The following is a 22,672-nucleotide window of genomic DNA, read 5'->3' as shown; positions in this document are numbered from 1 at the left end:
AACAGTTGGTTTAAATAAAAGGATTGGTATGGATAATAACGTGAGCAGCCGTGCTCGAGTGGTTGAGTGTACAGTTCGTGTACAAGAGGTCTGAGGTTCGAACCTCGCCTCTTGTTTATTTTTATTATGTTCGTTTATGACATAATAAGTATAAAATTTGTACACATTATATTAAGCACAGCTTGTGCTCCAGTGGTTGGGGGACAAAGGTTTCGTGCGGCAGGTTGAGGTTTCGAACCTTGCCTCCCCCGTTATTTTATTTATGCCGCTTATGACATAATAAATATAACACGTGAGCATATATTAATGAAGGCAGCTCTTGCTTCAGTGGTTGGGAGCAAAACCTTCGTGTTTGAGGTCGGGAGTTCGAACCCTACCTCTTACAAATATTTTTGGATCTCGTATATGCTTGATATACGACGTATATACGGTATGTACGGTATACATACGTATATACGGTCTGTACGGTATGCATACGAATATACAGTTGTACGGTATGCATACGTATATACGATCTGTACGGTATGCATACGTATATACGGTATGTACAATTTCATACCGTAGCCGAGCTGGAAGTTGGTGGGCCGATTGGTAGGCCCAAATAGTAAGCCCAAATAGTAAGCCCAAATAGTAAGCCCGAATGGTAGGCCCAAATGGTAGGCCCAAATGGTAAGCCCAATTGTTCGGCCCGAATAGTAGGCCCAAATGTTAAACCCAAAGTGGTTTGGGCCGGTTCGAAATGTGGATGGTCCGATTTCTTCAGGCCCAATTGGCCAGCCCTAATGCTTAGCCCAAGGATTGAACAAGCCCAAGTCATCGTCACTGGGTGACATATTTTATTGGCGTGCTTTTGGGGATGATTTGTTTTGAGTGATGCATCTCTATTGTTGTGAAGAAAGGTGCATGCTTGAGTTTTACTATGGAGATTTACCGTGATGCTAATTGAGTAGCGAAACACTTTGTGGGAGTGTTTACTGTGCTTGTATGCCAGTACAGAGTGATGATCTATGTGAAGATCTATGTGAAGATCTATGTGAGGATCTATGAGATGATCCATGTGACGATTTTGTGTATGTGATGTGGAGTGTTGTTGAGCAGTTGTTTTGTGAATTTACATTGTGATGAAAGGATTTAGTGGCCCTAGGAATGTATTTTTATACAAAGGATTGTGGCTTTGTAGATTACTACAGATTTGGAAAAGATGGAGATTCTATGATTAGGTCAACCTTAATCGAGAGGAATTGACTTACGCTCAAATTTCGGGACGAAATTTCTTTAAGGAGGGTAGATTGTAATACCCCGAAAAATCCAAATTAATTTCCGTGGATTTTTAGAAATGATTTCACGATAGTAGGAGCGAGTACGAAGCTTGGAGAAGTTGTGGAATTAGTTCGAACGATTTTATTTTCGAAAACGAACGTTTTTAGGGGGTCAACAAAGTTGACTTTTTATTCGTTCAAAATTTGGGAAAACTTCCTTCATGAAAGTTGTAGAGCTCGTCGATACGAGTTCGTGGACATGTGGAACGCATTATTCGGAGTTCGTATGATTAAGTTATGAATATTTGAAAATTGGGAATTTTCTATAAATAGGAAAAATTTCTGATTTATTCATTAAGGACAAAAAAATGGAGATTTTGCGGAATAGTCCCCCGAAACCCTCCGTCCTCTCTCCTCTCCCACGCGGCCGAACCGCTCGACCCGACCCGGCCGAACGGCCCTCCTCCGGCCTCCTCTGGCCACGGACCCGGCCTTCCCCGAGCTCGCCGTCGCACGCCCAGCCGCTCCCTGCCACCGTCTTGCCCCGCCGCTGCCCCCAGATGGAGATCGAAGACGCCCCAGCCATGTGAACCCGACCCGACCGGAAAACGACTTTTCCGGCGTTGCATGGGCCGATCGTCCCCATTTTCGTGATCTTCTCCTCATGCTGATCATCCCCATGTAAGCCTTTCATCACGATTTTGTGTATAGAACGCTAGATCATGGTTTGACTTTTTCGACGTCCCTGATTTAATCTGAATCTGATCAGACGCACGAGATTAATCCAACTTCAACGCTTGATCTAGGACGATCTAGGCCAAACCAGACTTAGCTCCAGGTATGGAAGTCGATCACCCTTTCATTTTGAACCAGTTTGTAGTTGGTCACTTTGCCATCTGAGGTGGTTGACCGTCGTTGACCGCCGCGTTGACCGCCCACTGACCACCGCTTGTGGCGGCGCATCAGACCATATTTCGAGTTTTCATTATCTAGGCGATGATCTATGCATCCATACGAGCGTTTTGATATATAACATGGTCATGTTAGAAAAAGTTGATAAATAGTGGATTTACGTTTTGACGTTACTATTTAACGTTTTTACGTTTATCTTCGGTTTACGATCTGTGAAGATCTGACCATCGGTTTTGCTTCAATTTTGGATATGTTGATCGTATGACTGTCCCGGTGACCTTGTGAGGTCACGGACGAAGATCCGACCGTTGGATCTTCGTATAATTGAGAAATAGTGATTCGGAAGGCGATTCGTGAGAATCTGACCGTCGGATTTTCATATAATTTTGTGGAGATGTTAGTAAAGGCGATTCAGGAAGATCTGACCGTTGGATCTTCGTGATAATTTTGGAGGATGATCCTAAAGGCGATCCGTGAGGATCCGACCGTTGGATCATCATTAAATTCAGATCCGACCGTTGGATCATCGTTTAATTTGAATCTGAGCGTTGGATCGTCGTTTAATTTCATATTTGAGTTGTTGGCTAAGTCAAGATCATTATTGGACTAGGTGATTGACGGTTTGAGTTGGTGGACGATTGTGGATCGTACTTTGAGCTGAATTGAAGACGCAGCGGGATTATCGAGGTGAGTAAACCTCACGTGGTTCATATTACGAACCCAATACAATTAATTGCTTTATTTTGTTGCAATCATATGAACTATTGTTGGTGTTACTAGACATTCCTGTGTGAATGTCTGTATATATATTATTACGTGAAATAATATGTATTGTTGGAGTTGTGTTGAGTTATTGTTGAGAAACAATATATTGTGAGAGATATTGAGTTTATTGTTGAGAAACAATATATTGTGAGAGGTGTTGAGTTTTATTGTTGAGGAACAATAAATTGTTGTGATCTGTGGAGATCACTAGGTCACGAGGTGACCATGGCATCTATTAGTGAATCACGCTCTCGTACCGGGCTGGTGGTTATTAATAGTATTAAATCGTAATCACGTCTGTGGCCGGACGAGTGGTTACGTTCAGTTAGAGCTCTAGTCTGTCTGCCAAATGTGGAGTGACCTTATGAGTGAAATTGAGAGTAACTCATAAGTGTCAATATATATATGGTAACCTTATGAGGGAAATTGAGAGTAACTCATAAGGGTCTATATATATATATATGAGTCTGTCTACCAAATGTTGGGAAATCTTATGAGCGAATTTGAGAGTAACTCATAAGTGTCTATATATATATATGAGAGTGAGGGATCTTATGAGCTAAATTGAGAGTAACTCATAAGTGTCTACATATATATATGAGAGTGAGTGATCTTATGAGCTAAATTGAGAGTAACTCATAAGTGTCTATATATATATATGAGAGTGAGAAAGTAACGTGGGTTTGTGGTAGTCTTGAAATCTAATAAATCAACAGTTCTTTCTTGTTTACTCATACTGGCTGTAAAAAGCTTACCGGGTTTTGTGTTGTTGCAACTCCCGGTACACTATTCAAATTGTGTAGCGGGTAATCCTACAGGACAGGAGAACCAGGACGGTGATCGTGCGGTTAGAGCAATTGTTAGAGTTTTACAACAATTGTAAGTTGTGAGGTGTGTTATGCTCATTTGAGCTTTATAATATATTGTGAGAGTGAATTGTAATAATGAACTCGAAGTTTCGAGATTTGTTTTTTTGTAATTGTAATTATTCAGGTTTCGGATTTGAATTTATTATTCAAAATTCGGGGCGTGACAGTATCTACCTGTGAGATAAGGACAGGGAGAGGTATAGAGTGTAATAATGAACTTACTTGTTTGGGAAGAGTTTCCTCTTTTTATAGGTGACGCTCAGCGAAGTGCTTGCTTATTCCTCGATCGATGTGGGAATGTTTTCCTTAATTATGTGTGTCAAAGGCTATTTGACTGGTGCATGGCTCATGTTTCTTAGGCTTTGGAGGATTTGTCGTTGCTTTTGGTGACTATTGAGCTGTACACTCCTGATATTTGCTTCTTTCTGCCAGTGTGGCATCAACAAGTCCCCCAAGTCCCCGGTCAAGAGTCCTTTTGGGTGGGGACTTTTATTTTCTGGCAAACATCGGGAGTGTATGGCGAGATGGTCACCGGGAGTCTTTTTCGTGGGTCCTACCGCCCTACTCCCGGCTGCCCAGTCCCCTAAGTCCCCAGGCAAGAGGAGTCAAGGATCGGGTCCCGCTGGGTGTACATTGCTGGTACCGTGAAGTATATTTGGTGCTTGTACTGAGTGTCCGTTGTTTTGTCTTTGTATGCTATCCGTGGTGTATTATGTGAGAGAACAGTGTGAGACACGTGTTATGTTGGGGTTTGCTAATCGTGCGAAAAGGGGTGTCTCTTCCTTTTCTGTAACCTTGCATTAATGATTTGCGTAACCGAGGTGAAGACTCGCGTGTGGGGGTGTACAAAGGGTACTTCTTGGACACGTGTCCGGATCCTGGAGGTCATGTCCCTTCGTTGTCGAACGGTCGTGATGGTTCGCTAGGATCATCTGTCTATAAAAGGGTTAGTTTGCAGGGGAAGTCTCCATCATATATATCCTCTTCTTGCATTGCATTGTACGAGTTCTTGCGAGTATTGATATTTTTGTAGTGCTTGGATCTGTTCTGTGTTCCTGTGGGTGTCGCTCCGGTGATCTGGTTTTATCTCTCCGGCCGAGATTTGCGAGTCGGTGGTGTTTTGCTTGAGGTATGTAAGGCTGTACTGTCTTAGATCATGTTCTATATTTTGCTGCTCCCTTTACTTGTTGCTTGATGTATGTCTGGATCGGGCTCTGGTGGTAGGTAGTATGCTTGTTACGCCTTTGGGGTATTGTATGTTAAAGTGGTACCAAGTGCCTGGGGGGGGGGGTCGCTTTTTCTCGGTTTTGTCTTAGCTTTTGCATGGCTCTGTTTGCAGAATGTAAGTTTATTTTTGTGTGGGTTTATGGTGCGTTCTTTTGTGAAATATGGTCTGTTTCTGGGTTGTTGCTTTTGATGACTGTGGTGTAGTGTTATTATGTCAGAGCCTGGTCCTCTTTTCGGCAAAGAACCGATACTCATCTCTAGTGACGAGGTGAGTTCGGAATTGAGTGGTTCTACCAGTAGTTATGCTGATTCTTTGGATTTGGCTCGCTTTCAGTTGTCTAGTTCTTCGAGCGAAGTGTTCAAGGCCATCAATACCGGGGATTTGCTGCAAAAATTGCAGATGGCCGGTCGAGAAGAGGGTGAGGCTGGACATCCTGCTGTTGGAGCTGATATAGGTGGGCCCTCGAATGTTACAGGGAGTACAGGTGGTGCGGGTTCCACACTGTCTGACGGGACCCGGATTGACCCTCCTGGTCGTTCCATGACCGAGACCGAACTTGAGGATTTTAGGGTTAACTGGGGTATTCCCCCTGATGTGGAGTTGAGGCCGTTGCTGGAGGGTGAGTTGGCAAGTGACCCTCCTGCCGGTTGGACCGCAGTGTATGAGTATCAGTTCCGTTGCGGGTTGTCATTTCTGTTGAAGGAGGCGCTGCAGTATTTGTTGGCCTGCTTGAATGTTGCGGTAGGGAAAATCCCGCTGAACACTATGAGACAAATTATGGGGACGGTAGTTCTGTGGAGGATCTGTGGCCAGAACTTTCCTACCTATGATGAGTTCAACTTGTGCTATCGTTTAGAGTATTCGCAGAAGACGGGGAGTTCCGGGTGTATCCAATTGAAGACTACCGGGAGGTTTCTGAAAATTGTGGATGATCTGCCTACGTCTATTTACAAGCAATGGCGGGACAGGGTGTTCCTCATTGGTGGTCGGTGGCAGAATCCCGACATGTTTCACCAAGTCCCGAATGCATTTCAACCGATAGGTGAGTGCCTGGCCTTTGCGTTTCTCTGTATTTTATGATTGTGCTATTTTTGACTTATGTTGTGGCTATATAGTGAAAGGATCGTTTTATCTAACCGAGTTGAATATGAAGAGGATCTGGCGGGTGCTGAAGTCTTTCGGGGGTGAGTTCAAGCGGAGTGCGTATCGGTTGTGTAGGTTGGTCGTGTACACACAGTGGAAGTTGGCCGTTTGTCCTCGTAAGTGTTGTGCCATGTTTTTGTGATATACTAACCCCTCTTTATATATATATATATACAGCCATTCTCAGGTGCGGACGTCCGTACCTAAGCAAAAGGTACGGATTTCCATTTTTTCACCAGTTTCCAATCACACATTTACATCTTAACCGTTCAGTTTTTAGGTCCTAATGTATAGATCATATCTGCAAAATTTAGGTCCTAATTTACATCTTAACCGTTCAGTTTTTAGGTCCTAATGTATAGATCATATCTGCAAAATTTCAGCCAAATTGGTGATCGTTAAGGCATTCAAAACTGCAATTTACAACAATGAATACGAACGGTTCATTGTTGTAAATTGCAGTTTTGAATGCCTTAACGATCACCAATTTGGCTGAAATTTTGCAGAGATGATCTATCATTAGAACCTAAAAACTGAACGGTTAAGATGTAAATGTGTGATCGGAAACTGGGGAAGAAATGGAAATCCGTACCTTTTGCTTAGGTACGGACGTCCGCACCTAAGAATGGTTGAGTTGTATATATATATAACAAAACTTAATAAATTTCATAATACACCCTTTAGTCCCTAATAACTCATTCTCTTACAACACTTCGATAAAGAATGAAATTCTCTCCAAGGAAGATCGAGAGTACAATATTTTTTTCCTATGATCATAATGGCAAAGTCTAATGCCTATTTACAGTAAACCTTAAAAAAAATAAAAAAAAAAAAATAAAAAAATAAAAGCAAAGTATTATTTGAATCTACACTAATACTAAGGAACTATTCCACACTATTGATTTCACCTAAATGAATGTTCTTGAGTGTTTCTATTGGGACCTCCAAATCTGCTCAGTTGACCTCACTCTATTATGAATTATTAAATAACAAATATAACCTCTTATAAAATGACTATTAAGGACAATAATTATACCCAAAAAAAATTATATTTAATTTCTCTATACTTTCCAATTCAATAATATTATATTACATTCTTTATTATTTTCCTTATTTATTTTTATTTTCCAATTTCACTACATATAATCAAGATCATGTGACATAAAAGTTCCTATCATCATATAGGTTGAATGCATATTGGTGAGGGATAACAAAAGAAATCATATTATGACCTAAATCCTAGTCTATCTATTATATTTGAAAAAAAAAAATGAAAAAAAAAAGAGCTAGCCGTGAAAAGAAAATCTAAAAAACTATTAAATAATTAATCATGAGGTACAGAAAATAGAGAAAATAATTAAACATTAAGAAAAATTACTCTTCATTTTTTTTTTGCACATCTACAAGAGAAAAAAAAAAGTAAAAAAAAAAAAACAATTCTTTTTTATTAAAAATTAATTTTTAAAGCCCAATACCTTGTGTTTTTCTTTTTTATTGGATAAGAGATTTATGTAATCTAGTTAAGGAATGAGTATGTAATTAATGATGGTGTGTTTGCAAATTATATGAGTGAGGTTATTTCAGGAACTTAAGTGAGGTTTAATGAGTAAATTTAGTATTTAAAAATTTAATAAGAGGTGTAAAAAGCAAGGAGGTCAAGTGAGTAAATTTGGAGGTTCCAATAGAAAAACTCTCATTTACTACTTACTTTTTTAGAAAAGCTTTACAATATATTAATGTAACGATATTTTTTTTTTTTTGACTAAGTTCGATGTAGAACTAGATTGGCTCCATAAATTAGTTGTGGCTTGATATCGAATTAATCTACCTTTATATCCAGTTAGTCTATCTATATGTATCAAACTAGTCTATTTGATATATCGATACGTTAAATGTACCGTAGACGAAATTTTTATTCTTTATGTATTTTAAGATCAATAGTGCATAATTAGATTTGTTGCTTTAGTTTCAACTATGGCTGCACCAACCGAGCTGTAGCATCTATATATGTATCAAACTAGTCTATTTAATGTATCGATACGTTAAATATATCGTAGAAAAAACTTTTATTCTCTATGTATTTTAAGATCAATAGTGCATAATTATAGATTTGTTGCCTTAATTTCAATTATGGCTGCAAGTTGTAGCATCTAGACTGCTCGTACGATAAACAAGTTATATCCAATGTATCGGCCATTCAAATTACATACTGCACTTGCTTTATATCTCTAGTTCATTTGAGCCGTACTCGAACAAAACTATGCGTCTTATTCTTATGTTCCAACCGTAAACATACAAACGCAGACAGGATCGACTTGGGTTCTCCAACAAGATTCGACTATATTTGGCACCGTATTCCTCTGGAATTGTCTTCCATGTTTCGAGTTACTCGCCGATGATGTGTCTCGACTGTGTCGGTAACACTGAAGTTTATGCTAGCTACATGTCCAAACAATACGAGGCCTCAATCGTGTGTCGCACCCCACCTATAGTTAGGACCGACTGCATCATTCGCTTTCAGCTGACACCTATAGTCATGACTTGCCATTATTAGCTCACCCCATACGTCAGTTCCAACCTAGAATCATATGACTTGCCATTATTAGCTCACCCCATACGTCAGTTCCGACTTCCAACCTAGAATCATCTCTCACTTTCTTAATATATACCACTTCGCAATTGCTATATCTTCATCATCAGTTTACTTCCCAGAGTCTCACTGATCCCTTCAACTCTCGTACTAAAACTACTATAATTTATCAGAGATCAAGAAATGGTGGCATCTTCAGAGCACGAACACCCCAAGAAGGCCCTTGGATGGGCTGCCAGAGACACATCTGGTGTCCTCTCTCCTTTCAAGTTCTCAAGAAGGTGTGCTATTACATGTTTTGTCTACTTCAATTGCCATAACCAGTTCCCGGTTCCCACTTGTTTATTTCAATGAAAACTTGGTTTCTTAAACAAAACTGAACTGCAATGATTGCAGGGAAACCGGAGAGAAAGACGTGACGTTCAAAGTTTTGTTCTGCGGTATATGCCATTCCGACCTTCACATGGTTAAGAACGAATGGGGCGTCTCTACCTATCCTCTTGTTCCCGGGTACGTAAAATGGCCCGAATCACACTGCTTTTTAAAATCACTTTGAACTAATAGCTTTTTCGAATAAAATTATTTTTTGATGATCAGCTTTTTTTTCGAAATCACTTCGTAGTGCTTTAGCAGTTTAGCTTCTAAACTAAAGCAGTTTGAGTAATAATATCATAATACATATTTTGGGTGTTTCAGACATGAGATTGTGGGTAAAGTGACAGAACTGGGGAGCAAAGTCCAAAAGTTTAAAGTTGGAGACAAAGTTGGTGTTGGGTGCTTGGTAGGCTCATGCAAATCTTGCGACAGCTGTGCTAATGATTTGGAAAATTACTGCCCTAAATCAGTACAGACTTACGGCGCCAACTACCTTGACGGAACCACCACATACGGCGGTTACTCTGACATCATGGTAGCGAATGAGGACTTTGTAATCCGTATTCCAGACAACCTGCCTCTTGATGGTGCTGCTCCTCTCCTCTGTGCCGGAATTACAACATATAGTCCCATGAGATATTTCGGACTTGACAAACCCGGCATGCATGTGGGGGTGGTTGGCCTTGGCGGTTTAGGTCACGTGGCGGTGAAGTTTGCCAAGGCTTTGGGGGTTAAGGTTACAGTGATCAGTACCTCCCCTAATAAGAAAGATGAAGCTATTAAACATCTCGGTGCTGATTCTTTCTTGGTCAGTCGTGACCAAGATCAGATGCAGGTAATAAATACTTTAATCAAGAAATTATTGTGCTTAATCTTTTTAAATTATTATTAGCTGCAATGACCCAACCCAAACTCCCATGGTATTTCTCTCCACATTCACTAATGTGACTCATTATCATAATGTACGATCTCCTTGTTTTCACCCCAATCCTGTACTCTAACTATTGTAAATTTCATGTAAATTTATGATTTTTTCTTTCAAGAATGTGTATTGTAACCTAATCACCTAATTTTGTTCTGCTGATTTTTTAGGCTACCATGGGAACATTGGATGGTATCATCGACACAGTTTCTGCAGCCCACCCTCTCCCACCTCTGATTAGTTTATTGAAGGTTAATGGAAAGCTTGTGATGGTTGGAGCGCCAGAGAAGCCTCTTGAGCTCCCAGTTTTTTCCTTGCTAATGGGTAGGACTTTATCCTTGTGATTCTGCATTTTAATTGGATGATCGATTAACTTATGTGTTAATCTATAATAACTCACTTTGCAATTACAGGAAGGAAGATTTTAGCCGGTAGTAATATCGGAGGTATCAAGGAGACACAAGAGATGATAGATTTGGCAGCCAAACACAACATAACGGCCGACATCGAAGTTATCCCCATCGATTATTTGAACACTGCCATGGAGCGTCTTGCCAAAGGAGATGTTAGATACCGGTTTGTCATCGATATCGGAAACACATTAAAGTCGGCCACTTAAATTTGCATTTCCAAAACTTCAAGGACAAGAGGCATGACAATCGAAACATGTACTTGTTTTTGCATGTAGTCTTTAGTTTTGTCTCTTTATGTACTCCATCTGTTTTGTTTAATTAGGTTCCATCTCATTATGAGAAAAATGTGGTACCGTCGATATTGAATAAATGAAAGAACTGGAACGATGGTTTCACATGACAATATTTTGTGGTGTTGCCTGGTCCCAGAGACCTTTATCTCGTTTCCTTTATAGACTTTTCTTCCCAGAGACCTTCCTTTTCATCGCATGCCTGGTCCCCAGAGACCTTTATCTCGTTTCCTTTATAGACTTTTCGTCGATATTGAATAAATGAAAGAACTGGAACGATGGTTTCACATGACAATATTTTGTGGTGTTGCCTGGTCCCCAGAGACCTTTATCTCGTTTCCTTTATAGACTTTTCTTCCCAGAGACCTTCCTTTTCAGCGCATGGCTGACCGCTCCACTCTCATTTTCGTGGCCAAGACAAATATGTACTCTCAAATTTCTCCGTTGGCTGGTTAATGTCAAATAATGCAGTAAGGTTCCCAACTAGCAGGAACTGGATAACACAAGGTGGATCATTCAAGAGATCTACATTTCAACCAACTCATTCTTAATTGTCGCCTTCTCACCCTTGATGGTGATTTTTCCACGTCTGTGTCAATACCTTTCTCCGTCCTTTTTATCTTTGCCTCATATCCCCGGGTCTTTGTTAGGTATAAAGAAAGCATCATACCATGTTTTTTTTTTTTTTTTTTGGGGGGGGGGGGGGGGGGGGGGGGGTGTGTGTGTGTGTTAAGATAACATCCTAAGGACCAAATTGATCTGCGTCTCTAAGTAGACTTAGCCTCTTATACAGGCTTACACAACTCTTCCAAATCACTCAACTAGATCCGGCCTCTTATACTAGCTTACATAATTAGGCCATGATACATTGTTTCCTTATAGAAAAGAGAAGAAATTTTTTCTCAATAACTCTGCTCTGCTCTGTGAACCAAATGCGAACTAATTTTTCACAACTCTTTAGTTTTTCTTGACCATATTAGTGTCATAGGGGGTTATATGGTAGTGTGATGTTTATCATACATTTATTTTACATCTAATCAAATCAAAATTATAATTTAACTGAATTAAATTTATTGCATTGACAACAAAGATACCTTATTCGTTTTATAGTATTTACATATAATTAAAGAAAAAATTCATGAATAATACCTGAAGTTAAGGCCACTACGAATTTCTGTACATGAAGTTACAAAATATAAATTTTAGTGCACCAAATTACAACTCCAACCCAATATATATACACTACGTCAATAACTCCGTTACTATGTGTGCCAAGTGTCATAATTTGAGGGGCACCCATCTCTCTCTCTCTCACTATGGGCACCCATCGCTCTCTCTCCCCTTCCGATCCTGATTGCGCCTTCAATTCCAAGTTTCCAACCATTACCATCAATCCACACCCCTTCAATTCCCTGATAGAGAGGGTCTCTCTCTTGCTGTGGAAGTGAAAATGCCGGCCAAGATAAACTCAAACTTCACACAAAACGAAGAAGAACAAGAACAAAGCCCAATAACCAACCAACCAACCAAAGATTCCAAAGACCTCCCTCAGTACCTTCACCACTATCCAAGGTACGCTCCTTCCTCACCGCACCAACTACTACTAATGCAGAGAAGAGAAAAAATATTATGCTTCTACTAATGAAAAATCCGTTTGCAGAGGAGAGAAAAGATGGTAAAGACCTTGCCTAAAATATTTGTATGCTTGCCATAATCGAGAGTCTAATACATAAAAGCCTGCACCAAATCCCTAAAGAAGGGCTTAAACCCAACCCAAACCACTATATAGACTCAAACATCAAAATTTCACAAGGTTAGAATTATATCCCGTCTATAATGCCCACCGAAACACAAATAAAATATCAAGTAAATAGAAAAAGAAAACAAATTTAACGAGGACCAGTTAGTTGTATGGCCTCAAAATTGGGATTGGACAATTATGATACTACAGACATCCAAAAGATGAACACAGAAAATTGTGACCTAACTAATGATGCTAGATCAATAAGGTAAAAAGAAGTTTCATCTCTTTTCTTCTCAATCGCAGTAAAGTCTGATCACCAAGTCAGCACCCTAATTTTCCAAAATACGTACCCTCACCGCACCGCCACCCGATCCCCCACAGCTCTTCCCAAAATCCCTCTCCTCCTTCAATTCCCTACCCAGGCCAGTCCCCACAGCTCCTCCGCCCACCAATCACCGTCCCTGTCACGTCATCGCCTGTACCTCGATTCCGGTCCAGGAACTATTGAAGAGTGGGAGGAGATATGCCAGCGTATGAGATTCAAAGATGGGGGGTCTTGAGAGGCCCCAATCGGAGGAAACTTTGTACGATCCTTTCGAATTGGTACTATCTAAATATTACTTTAGCCCAAAATGGTACTGTCTAACAAAATAGCCCAACAAAGACCAGAAAACACAAGGAAGGCCGAATCCAGGTTACACTAGTTGCGAAAGCATGGTCACGGTCAACAACCAAATTCTATTTTTCATCTGTTGACCGCTGACGTCAGTTTATTCTCTTGAATTTTCTCACCCAATACGTCATCATCTCTTCGACATTCTATTTTCCTCACCCAGTACGTCACCCCAGCCCAAACCTAAAATCTCCTCCCTCTACATATAGCATTTAACTCCATATCTGTCTGTCTCTCACCTTTTACTACTCGAACGGCATTAAGCCTCAACACCAAAACCATCAGTTAAGAATCTGCAACAACGAAAATAGTGATGTCTAACGATCGAGCAAGAACACCCCAGGAAGACATTTGGATGGGCTGCAAGAGATTCATCTGGTGTTCTCTCTCCCTTCAGTTTCTCCAGAAGGTAGATTGTCAAGAAGTACAACACTTCTCCGTTCTTCCTCTTCAGATTAAACCATAGTACATGTTTGTTTTATAGTTCTAAAGTTCAACCGATTTGATTGCAGGGAAACAGGAGAGAAAGACGTGACATTCAAAGTGTTGTACTGTGGGATTTGCCATTCGGACCTTCACATGGTCAAGAATGAATGGGGCTTCTCTACCTATCCTCTGGTTCCCGGGTACGTTCGACCTTTTCCTGCACACTCTTTACTAGTATAACTAGTAAAGGTGTTTACCATTTTATTTATATTAATGCTTGAACCCTCTTCAGTAATCTAATATATATTAACACAATTTGGCAATGCAGGCATGAGATTGTCGGTGAAGTGACGGAAGTAGGGAGCAATGTACAAAAATTCAAAGTTGGAGACAAAGTCGGTGTTGGATGCATAGTGGGAGCTTGCCGATCTTGTGATAGTTGTACCGACCATCTTGAGAACTACTGCCCCAAACAAATACTCACGTACAGTGCCAAGTACTATGACGGAACCACCACCTATGGCGGTTACTCTGACATTATGGTTGCAGATGAACACTTCGTACTCCGTATCCCGGACAACCTACCCCTTGATTGTGCTGCTCCTCTCCTATGTGCCGGAATCACAACCTACAGCCCGTTGAGATATTTTGGACTTGACAAGCCCGGCATGCATGTGGGCGTGGTTGGCCTAGGTGGTTTAGGCCACGTCGCAGTGAAGTTTGCCAAGGCAATGGGAGTGAAGGTTACAGTGATCAGTACGTCCCCTAATAAGGAGGAAGCAGTTAAACACCTAGGAGCTGATTCGTTTTTGGTTAGTCGTGACCATGATAAAATGCAGGTAATTATTTGAACAAGTTACACCTTTTACGTCTTTTAAGTGCATTATTCAATGAACAAGTTACTTAATGTTTGTTTCATTGATTAATTTGTAGGCTGCCATTGGTACCATGGATGGGATCATTGACACGGTTTCTGCACAACATCCTCTCTTGCCTTTGATTGGTTTGTTGAAGTCTCATGGAAAGCTTGTTATGGTTGGTGCACCAGAAAAGCCTCTTGAGCTTCCGGTTTTTCCTTTACTCATGGGTAGGCATGTAACTACGAGTAGTTGGCTTTACCTGTTATCTTTTGCATTTTAGGGTTATTAACAGAGCTTAATGTTCGATTTAACAGGAAGGAAGATGGTAGCTGGTAGCGGCATTGGAGGTATGAAGGAGACACAAGAGATGATCAATTTTGCAGCCAAGCACAACATAACAGCAGACATTGAGGTTATCCCAATTGACTACTTGAACACTGCCATGGAGCGCCTTGCCAAAGCAGACGTCAGATACCGTTTTGTCATTGACATTGGAAACACACTGAAGGCTAGCTCTTAAATTCTCCAACCCAGACTGTATCAATGAAGAAATAAGAACAGAAGCCGAGACTGATCTGGTGTCATAATCATTGTTGTTCTTTCTCCAGAGTATTTTTAGTTGTTCACAACATTATAAGCAGAATGTAATGTGATGATTCGAAATAAATGATTACATGAATAATGTACTGCCTTCTTTAATGATTTGATATTAATGATTCATTTATATAATGTTACTGCCTTCTTTTGTAATGTTGTTTTGCCATATAATCACTTCTAAGTGTTTTGCTATATCTCTAATCCCTACTGCTAATGCAAATTCATCAAAAACAAAAATTAAGAACTGAAAACTAGTATCTGGTACAAACAGAAATGAAGTTATCTGCAACGATGGCTGACTTTTAGATTTAACTCTAAAGACTGAATTTCTCCACTATGACAGTGTCAGGAACTAAAAATCAAGATATCCAGTTTTAGAGGACCCAGAACAACTACCAGAAGTGCCATATGAACTCCCACTAGAACCATCGATAGGGGCCTGGTTTAGACATTCTAAAACCAAAAACCTCCGCTTTTGCAGCTTTATTGAGAAAGTTGTTGCCTCAAGAATGACAGGAACCTGTGCAGGTGAAATTATGAAAAACATTTAAAAAAACATAAGCAAAACAGAGTAAACACTCAAAATTACTTGCATTGTGCCAATTTAAAGTTTTTTTTCAACTAGACCAACTTCAATAAACATGTGGTAACCATACAATGAAATGTGTACAGCATTAACTACTCAAAAGGTAGCAGAACTAGTGGCATATCGGTAACTGTACTGACAGAAAAATGTAATAGTATTAAAGAGCCTCTAAGGATGACTGAGTGAATGGGTCGGTAATGTAGTTGCATATTTGCAAATTCGTATCAAGTAGCCTAGCAAATATGATAACCTTTGTACTAACTTCATGCACATAAAAGGAAAGACAGCAAACTTGATTCAATCAGTGTTAGATTTGGGTGAAGCAAACTTTTGCACTACCTGTGTGTTAATTTGCGCTACTTTCTGCACATTAAGAAGGCCAACCATGTCCTGGTAACCAGTAAGGAGCGTTGCCAATTCCTTGTCCTCATCTGAATTAATCATTCGCTATAGGTTAGTAATGGCAGAACAAAAAAAGGGTAAGAGTGCAAAGAACAATGTGAGAGCTGATATAAACCTGGAATTGCTTTAACTGACAGCAAGGTGTCTGCCATGTGCTGCCATCTTGTAGAGGAGGATGATGAAAGAAGACTAGGCGGAAATGTCACAACAGCAACTGCATTTGAAGATCGTAGCATGCTTTTTAGAGATCTAAGGAAGGAAAGCATGTCCCATTCCTGCAATGCAACAGTATTAACTGTATTATGCTTGATTCAGTAATACAATATATTGATTTGAGTAAGGAAAAGACATACACAACCCATATGAATCACCAAAACAGCAGAGAAAATAAATAAGAGGCAGCTACAAAGCAAAGACTCAGAATAACAGTTGAAGACCAACTAACAATTGCCACTCACCAGGCTGGAATATCCACACTGTGGAGCACAGAATGATTGAATGGCAATACGACCAACACAAGAAATGTTGCTGTCACTTCTGTAGAATAGTCAGAAGAAGGTTAAAAACATGATAGCAGATACAAAAATAGAATTAACCATTAGAACATTGCCACCTAAAGTTCTACTTAAGCAAGGATTAATAATATTCATTACCCAAGTATTACAGACTTATGAATTATGACAACTCTTAACAACTCAACATGAGATATGAAGTATTTGACAAGAACCATTATAAGCATCAATCCCATTTGTTAAAATCAAAACCTTACAAGCATAGTTTTTAGACAAATTAACCATTTAATATTTAAATTCACCAAATGTTAGCCTTCATAATGAACTAAAGAGCTAGCTTGACGTTCAGAAAAACCAACGGATTTGCATATATTTTTACTAACCAGACATGATAAATGTAAACTTTTAGGCAGGTAAGAAATAAGACTAGAATACTATACCTTGGAAATTGTGATAAAAATGTAGCACAACGATCATAAAGTGTGACAAGATTTGGAGAATCAAGAATGCTAGCACAATCTATTCGCTTGCCCGTAAGAAACTGCCTCTCCAAGGGCTTCCGCAAGTCGAAGTTGTTGCTGAACTCATGTTTCCCATCTGGACAATGAAAGCATAAAAACTTGCTCTCAAACTCCAAACCAGCTATGTGCTAATGAGACTAGTTTTATAAGAATCAAGACCATTGAAAACTTACTTTGACTATCAAAACCCTGCTGATTTTCACCAAAATACTTCTTGTATTGCCAAGCTATCCTCAACCCTTTCTCCTGAAAAATATTTGAGAATATAGTATCACATGTATTAATGTTCAGTTGCTGACCCTATAAGCCCACTTACTGAACTCGAAGAAGAGGAAAACCTGATCAGGGTCTCGATGACTAGACTTTTCATCTTTGGGTACCGCTGGACTAGGCAAAGTACCAAGAAACTGTCTTGGGTCCTTGGCTGGGCTTGCATAGAGAAGGGGTTGGTTGTGAACGAGTCCTTGAGACATGAAATTCCTAAGTAAAAGCATATGATGAGGTGCTTCTGCATCTTCCATCACCATTACTAGGCTTCCTAGAGCAAAACCACCACCTAAAATTTCTGCAGATTAAACATAATCAAATCAAACTGCTATACATTGCACAAAAAATACACATAAATAATGATATTTCCAATACTTTATTAGTTAGAAGATTACTGTCAAGGTCTGGAATCCCAGATGAAACAAACATTGTGCCATTGGGTCCATGCTTGAGTCCTGGGATTTGAGGTGAGCTTGCACCCGAAAAACTGCGAGAGAAGCTACTCGTCCTAGTCTTGGTCGCAGCCATGGCTGCCAAAACACTCTCCAAACTCTCAATCAGTGCTTCCAACCAAAGCCTGGAGCTCTTTCCTGATTAACAGATACCCTGCAGCCAATTTGCAGTTGACAAAATTTACAATTGCCCTCATCCAATAACACACGTAAATATCAGTGGCGGATCCAGGATTGAAATCTTAGGGGGGCTTGGATTTCTTAAACGAAAAAAGAAAAAAAAAATTATGGAGAATCTCGACGGTGCGAGAGAATTTCATTAATTAAAAAACAAGGGAAGCAATATGCCCTATCAAGAGCAATTGAATATTCTAGCCATGGATTATCCTTGAACCAAAACTGAAATTTACGTTGTTGACTCCCTTGTTCGGTGAATGGAAATGTTAACTCGGGTTGAAATGAACCCAACAAGACATAGGCTTTTCGAATACTATCACGCTCATTCACTGGATATTTCCATATGCACAACGTAATCCAGGATCACGTTCAAGAGCATTGATATTATTTTGTGGTTCAGGAATGGAAGGTGGAGGTTCAACATCAATATTTGGTTCAGGAATAGAAGGTGGAGGTTCAACACCAATATTTGGAGAGGATATGGAAGGTTCAGAAACCACATTTGAACTTGAAGACTCAACATTTGTTCTTTGAAACCATGTATGTATGAATTTTGATCGCTTCGGTTTCAGCTCATGATTTGACATTATACTCTAACACCAGCTACATTAAGAAATTAACTTTGAATTAACAATATTTCATAACAACTAATTTAACATAAACAAAAAGCCACAATATAAGCCACAATTTTATATGCACAATGAAGAGAAAAGAAAAAAGTACCTTCGAAAGCAGTAGATTTCAGCTACTCTAACAATGGACTCGAACATTTGTTCTCATCAACATCATTAAATATTGGGATCCAGGTTGAGCATTTGAACCATGCCTATAACATTTGAGATAATTTAACTATAATCACATAAACAAATATAGGAACGCAAAAACAAACATTCTGTTCCAGACTTCCAGTTCATACTTCATAGTGCCCATTACTCATTCACAATTAAACATTTAAACAAACCTAAAGAAAGAAGCAGAGAAGTAAATGGTAGACGGCATGGCTACACCTACTAACTCCTAAGCAAAGAAACAAACAGAAAGAAGCAAAGAAACAAACAGAATTACTCAATTACAGAAAGAAAGAAAGAAGCAGAGAAGCAAAGAAACATTTAAACCCAATTAAAGATGTAGTTTGAGATCAATATTTAACCCTAAAAATTGCCCCAAATTGGATTGATTGAATTAAACAAAGTTGAAATTATACTTACATTCAATTGAATCAATTATGGCACTTCGAGTTAATCAGAGATTCAGAGGAATGAGGAGAGGCAAGCATGAAGCAACGAAAAACCATGGTTTCGCTGGGGGGAGGACTTGAGGAGGCTACGGAAAGAACTCAAAGAAGAAAGGTTGGGCAGCTGGGGTCGGGTGGGCTTGAGTAGGCCTGGCAACGTGCGGGTATAGTGCGGGTACGGTGCGGGTTCTTAATGGGCCGACCCGGTAAGAACCCATTAGCTTAACGGGTTTCGCAGGCCAAACCCGGCGGGTTTGTGGGTTTTCCGTTGGAACCCATTAAAACCCGTAAATAGATTTTTTTTTTTTTTTTAACTTTTTATCAAAGCAACTAGAACTAGTTAATTATGCATAGTTTATAAATATACAATCAAGCATGTTTATAAATATACAATCAAGCTGTTGCATCTTCTCCTCTTTCCTCCATAAATTGGGACTCATCATTTATACTCATCTACAAAAAAAAAAAAAAAAAAACATACAGACTTAATTATGCATAGTTTATAAATATACAATCAAGCATGTTTAATAAAACCAAGACCAAGTCAGAAAGAGAATCTAATAACCTGTTGCAGAGTAAGGAAATAAGAAACATCCAATTACTCATTTTTGCTTTGGGGATTTGCAAGTCCATAAGAAAAAGGCCAAAACTGATTGCAAGAAAGATCAATGGTCCACAACCACAAATAAGATTTTTGTGCATAGTATCTAAATTCACCCTTTAAGTTGCTATGTCTAACTGAATCAGTTTGATAGCACCGCCCATCTATTGGAGTTCTCAGTGTAAATAATGATGCATCACATACCCAGTAAACGCAAGACACCAAATAGTCCTTTGGTGTTCTTGTCAGCAATTCAGAAAGATTGGGAAGGAAATACAAGGAAATATTCAAATAGGCAATACAATAGACCAAGCACTCAAGGCATAGACAAAATTAACAAAACTCAGCAATTACGCTATCAATAAGTCAATAACAACAACGGGAAAAAGTGTGAATTTTTACCTTTCTTGTTTCTGCTACTAACCAGCATCACTAGACATTATCAACCAAAACACAACTACATAAACAACGGATATCTTAATTTCGTCCATATACTATTCCATCCTCATTCAACTAGAATTTACTCAATGCAGCATAAGATCGAGCTCTTTGTTCATCGGAATATACAACGTACATAGTGAACACACCAAACACGGCACTGCAGCTATCCCATTTAATAGTAAGGCTGAAAACTTTTCAATACCAAATACAACAATACAAGCCAGAAATTTCCTTGATGGAATAATTCCATCTAATCAACTACTGTGTTAGACAAACAACTTCCTATACCCCAGATCTCTACTCTTTTTCAATCATTTTATAGATAGATAATAATCCATTGCAAAATGTCAAAATTTAAACTTTATCATCACCAACAAGAAAATTAACAAATAGAGATACAAGAAAAAGGAATTTGAACTCCAAAAACCAACAAAAAACAGTCCAACAACAATCATAGATCCATTAGATCATAATAGAGATTCCTACTGATGATTCATACATGAAGCAACAGAAAAACTAAAAACAATTAGACAATTAATTTAACTAGTAGGACTCAACCATCAAACATTAGTAGAAACTAGAAAGTTACTGAAACAAGTGGCAAAACACACAATCCAAAAGCCCAGTGCTTTGAAACTGAAACTGGGTTTTCCAATTTCGACTGATTACATTGAAATCCAAGCTTGAAAAAGAAGCCGACTTACAGTTGGGGAGGTCTCGACGAAGGCAGTGGAAGAAGCTCGAACAGTGATTAACGGTGAAGAAGAGAACGAGGAAACCTCTGGCTTCTCTGGGTTTTGGGTTTTTTTTTTTTTTTTTTTTTTGGCGGTTTCTCTGGGTTTTGGGTTTGGAGGCTGCTCTTGGTTGCCGAAAGAGAGGAAAATAAGAAATGAGTTTTAGTTAACGGGTTCAACGGGTAATAACGGGTTTAGCACGGCCCAGCCCGTTTATTTGCGGGTTTTTGACGTGCGGGCTTTTTTCAGCCTGGATTAATAATAGTGCGGGTTCGTGCGGGCTTTTAGCGTGCGGGTTTGCGGGTTACGGGTCTAAATGCCAGGCCTAGGCTTGAGTGTATGCTACCACATTTTGAATACAACTCAAATGCTTTCAAATATTTGAAGTTTAAAACTCTGCAGATACCAATTTCCAATACAAAACAAAGCCACAAACTTTAACCTTTAGTAACTCAGAACTTGAACCCACAAACCTAAATTGATTAGAGTGTAACCCAGAGACCAGAGTCTGTTCAGTGCTACTTTGGGGTTTACTGCGCCGTTCAGCCAGCTCCGGTTGTTTCCCGAAATAAAACAGCCAGAAACACGCACACCACTGGCTATTGTTGAGATTTTGCAACTGAGCCCATGTCATTCAGGCCCAGGTCCATTTGACATTTTTGCGACAAACTAGCACCCATTTTCTTTTATGTTTTTTTTGCCAAAATCTTTAGCCTGTTAATTATTTAGATCCTATTTTTTTTTTTTAAAAGGTATTTGGAATCCAGCCTAACTGGGAGGCTAGCCCCACGCTCGTTATTATTATTAATACTAGAAGGAAAACACACACTATGTGTGTGCATTTAGTTTTGATAAAAAATAATAATAATAATAAAATCATTTTAAAATAATGAAACCAATTTTTAGCACTTTTTTTTTTTTTTGGAAATACGACAAGTATATTAAATGAAATTGAGGAGTACATGGAGCGATGCGAACGCATCGAAAGAAAAACAATAAAGCATAACAAGATGCACAAACGCATCTATAATGAAGTAAAAACAATAAAACATAACAAGACGCACAAATGCATCCAGGATGAAAGGTAACCAGGATGTGACTTGATACCGAAAGGTATCGCTGCACTGCATATGTCACAAGAGCAGTGTAAATGTTATAGTAACCATAACCGTAACTGTAACCGTAACCGGTGACACAATCACCCAGGAGAGGTGATTCGCTCACCAAGAGTTCGAAAGTAACTGAGGGTGTCAAAAACTCGTAAATTAGCAGACGAACTCCCAAGAACCAGAACCAGTACCAACACATAATAAGCATCTGTCTCGGATCCAAGATCCGAATTTGAGTGCGTCCAAGGTCCCAAATTCGGATCCAAATTCGGCCCAACTGCATAATTAAATCTGGCAAAGCATACATGACTAACACCCAGGCCCAATTGTGAATGTTGTGGACACCCACACATTTAGGTTCCCTGAGGCCAGCCCATCTGAGGATCCTCGTTGCACCCAACCACCGCGCCACCGAGCCAGAATGTCGCATCCCCCCGAACGACCTGGAAAGCCCTTCACCAGAACGCGCCGCCATTCCTTGAAAAGATCTGATCTCATAACCACCAGCCCATGCCAGAGAAGGCCAAACCACTGAACCTCCGTCCAACACAAGAGTAAGACAGCGCTATT

General features: G+C 39.5%; 3 protein-coding genes across 5 annotated transcripts; 2 read left to right on the top strand and 1 right to left on the bottom strand.

Moving 5' to 3' along the window:
• The first annotated feature begins 8,864 nt into the window (after window positions 1-8,864).
• Window positions 8,865-10,881, top strand: LOC133736191 (probable mannitol dehydrogenase). Its single transcript, XM_062163634.1, has 5 exons — window positions 8,865-9,047; window positions 9,163-9,276; window positions 9,463-9,976; window positions 10,234-10,387; window positions 10,477-10,881. The coding sequence occupies exons 1-5, from the start codon at window positions 8,950-8,952 to the stop codon at window positions 10,680-10,682; spliced, it is 1,086 nt and encodes a 361-aa protein (XP_062019618.1). The 5' UTR covers window positions 8,865-8,949; the 3' UTR covers window positions 10,683-10,881.
• Window positions 10,882-13,367: 2,486 nt separating this feature from the next.
• Window positions 13,368-15,178, top strand: LOC133736192 (probable mannitol dehydrogenase). Its single transcript, XM_062163635.1, has 5 exons — window positions 13,368-13,592; window positions 13,696-13,809; window positions 13,938-14,448; window positions 14,543-14,696; window positions 14,784-15,178. The coding sequence occupies exons 2-5, from the start codon at window positions 13,763-13,765 to the stop codon at window positions 14,987-14,989; spliced, it is 918 nt and encodes a 305-aa protein (XP_062019619.1). The 5' UTR covers window positions 13,368-13,592; window positions 13,696-13,762; the 3' UTR covers window positions 14,990-15,178.
• A 108-nt stretch (window positions 15,179-15,286) lies between these two features.
• On the bottom strand, window positions 15,287-21,104 carry LOC133736189 (elongator complex protein 4). 3 transcript variants are annotated; one of them, XM_062163631.1, is made up of 11 exons: window positions 20,964-21,063; window positions 19,192-19,670; window positions 18,707-18,809; window positions 17,750-17,960; window positions 17,426-17,652; window positions 17,261-17,333; window positions 17,007-17,163; window positions 16,513-16,591; window positions 16,170-16,329; window positions 15,992-16,083; window positions 15,287-15,586 (listed from the first exon to the last, which is right to left on the bottom strand). In XM_062163631.1, the coding sequence occupies exons 4-11, from the start codon at window positions 17,880-17,882 to the stop codon at window positions 15,419-15,421; spliced, it is 1,089 nt and encodes a 362-aa protein (XP_062019615.1). In that variant the 5' UTR covers window positions 17,883-17,960; window positions 18,707-18,809; window positions 19,192-19,670; window positions 20,964-21,063; the 3' UTR covers window positions 15,287-15,418. The 3 variants fall into 3 exon arrangements, with proteins under 3 accessions (XP_062019615.1, XP_062019616.1, XP_062019617.1); XM_062163632.1 differs by lacking the exon at window positions 19,192-19,670 and having other exon boundaries at window positions 20,964-21,104; XM_062163633.1 differs by lacking the exons at window positions 18,707-18,809; window positions 19,192-19,670; window positions 20,964-21,063 and having other exon boundaries at window positions 17,730-17,866.
• Window positions 21,105-22,672: the final 1,568 nt, after the last annotated feature.

Source organism: Rosa rugosa, chromosome 3 (assembly GCF_958449725.1).
Source record: "Rosa rugosa chromosome 3, drRosRugo1.1, whole genome shotgun sequence".
In the NCBI taxonomy this organism is placed as follows: domain Eukaryota; kingdom Viridiplantae; phylum Streptophyta; class Magnoliopsida; order Rosales; family Rosaceae; genus Rosa; species Rosa rugosa.
The sequence above is the reverse complement of the archived record's forward strand: the minus strand, read 5'-3'. Positions and strand labels throughout refer to the sequence as shown.

Excerpts from the sequence above, each read along its gene's own strand:
- LOC133736191 (XM_062163634.1), top strand. The coding sequence starts at position 8,950 with ATGGTGGCATCTTCAGAGCACGAACACCCCAAGAAGGCCCTTGGATGG. Across the intron at positions 9,048-9,162 it reads CCTTTCAAGTTCTCAAGAAG|GGAAACCGGAGAGAAAGACG; the intron begins GTGTGCTATTAC and ends CAATGATTGCAG. Across the intron at positions 9,277-9,462 it reads ACCTATCCTCTTGTTCCCGG|ACATGAGATTGTGGGTAAAG; the intron begins GTACGTAAAATG and ends TGGGTGTTTCAG.
- LOC133736192 (XM_062163635.1), top strand. The coding sequence starts at position 13,763 with ATGGTCAAGAATGAATGGGGCTTCTCTACCTATCCTCTGGTTCCCGG. Across the intron at positions 13,810-13,937 it reads ACCTATCCTCTGGTTCCCGG|GCATGAGATTGTCGGTGAAG; the intron begins GTACGTTCGACC and ends TTGGCAATGCAG. Across the intron at positions 14,697-14,783 it reads GGTTTTTCCTTTACTCATGG|GAAGGAAGATGGTAGCTGGT; the intron begins GTAGGCATGTAA and ends TCGATTTAACAG.
- LOC133736189 (XM_062163632.1), bottom strand. The coding sequence starts at position 17,882 with ATGGCTGCGACCAAGACTAGGACGAGTAGCTTCTCTCGCAGTTTTTCG. Across the intron at positions 17,334-17,425 it reads GTCATCGAGACCCTGATCAG|GAGAAAGGGTTGAGGATAGC; the intron begins GTTTTCCTCTTC and ends AATATTTTTCAG. Across the intron at positions 16,084-16,169 it reads GTCAGTTAAAGCAATTCCAG|ATGAGGACAAGGAATTGGCA; the intron begins GTTTATATCAGC and ends TGATTAATTCAG.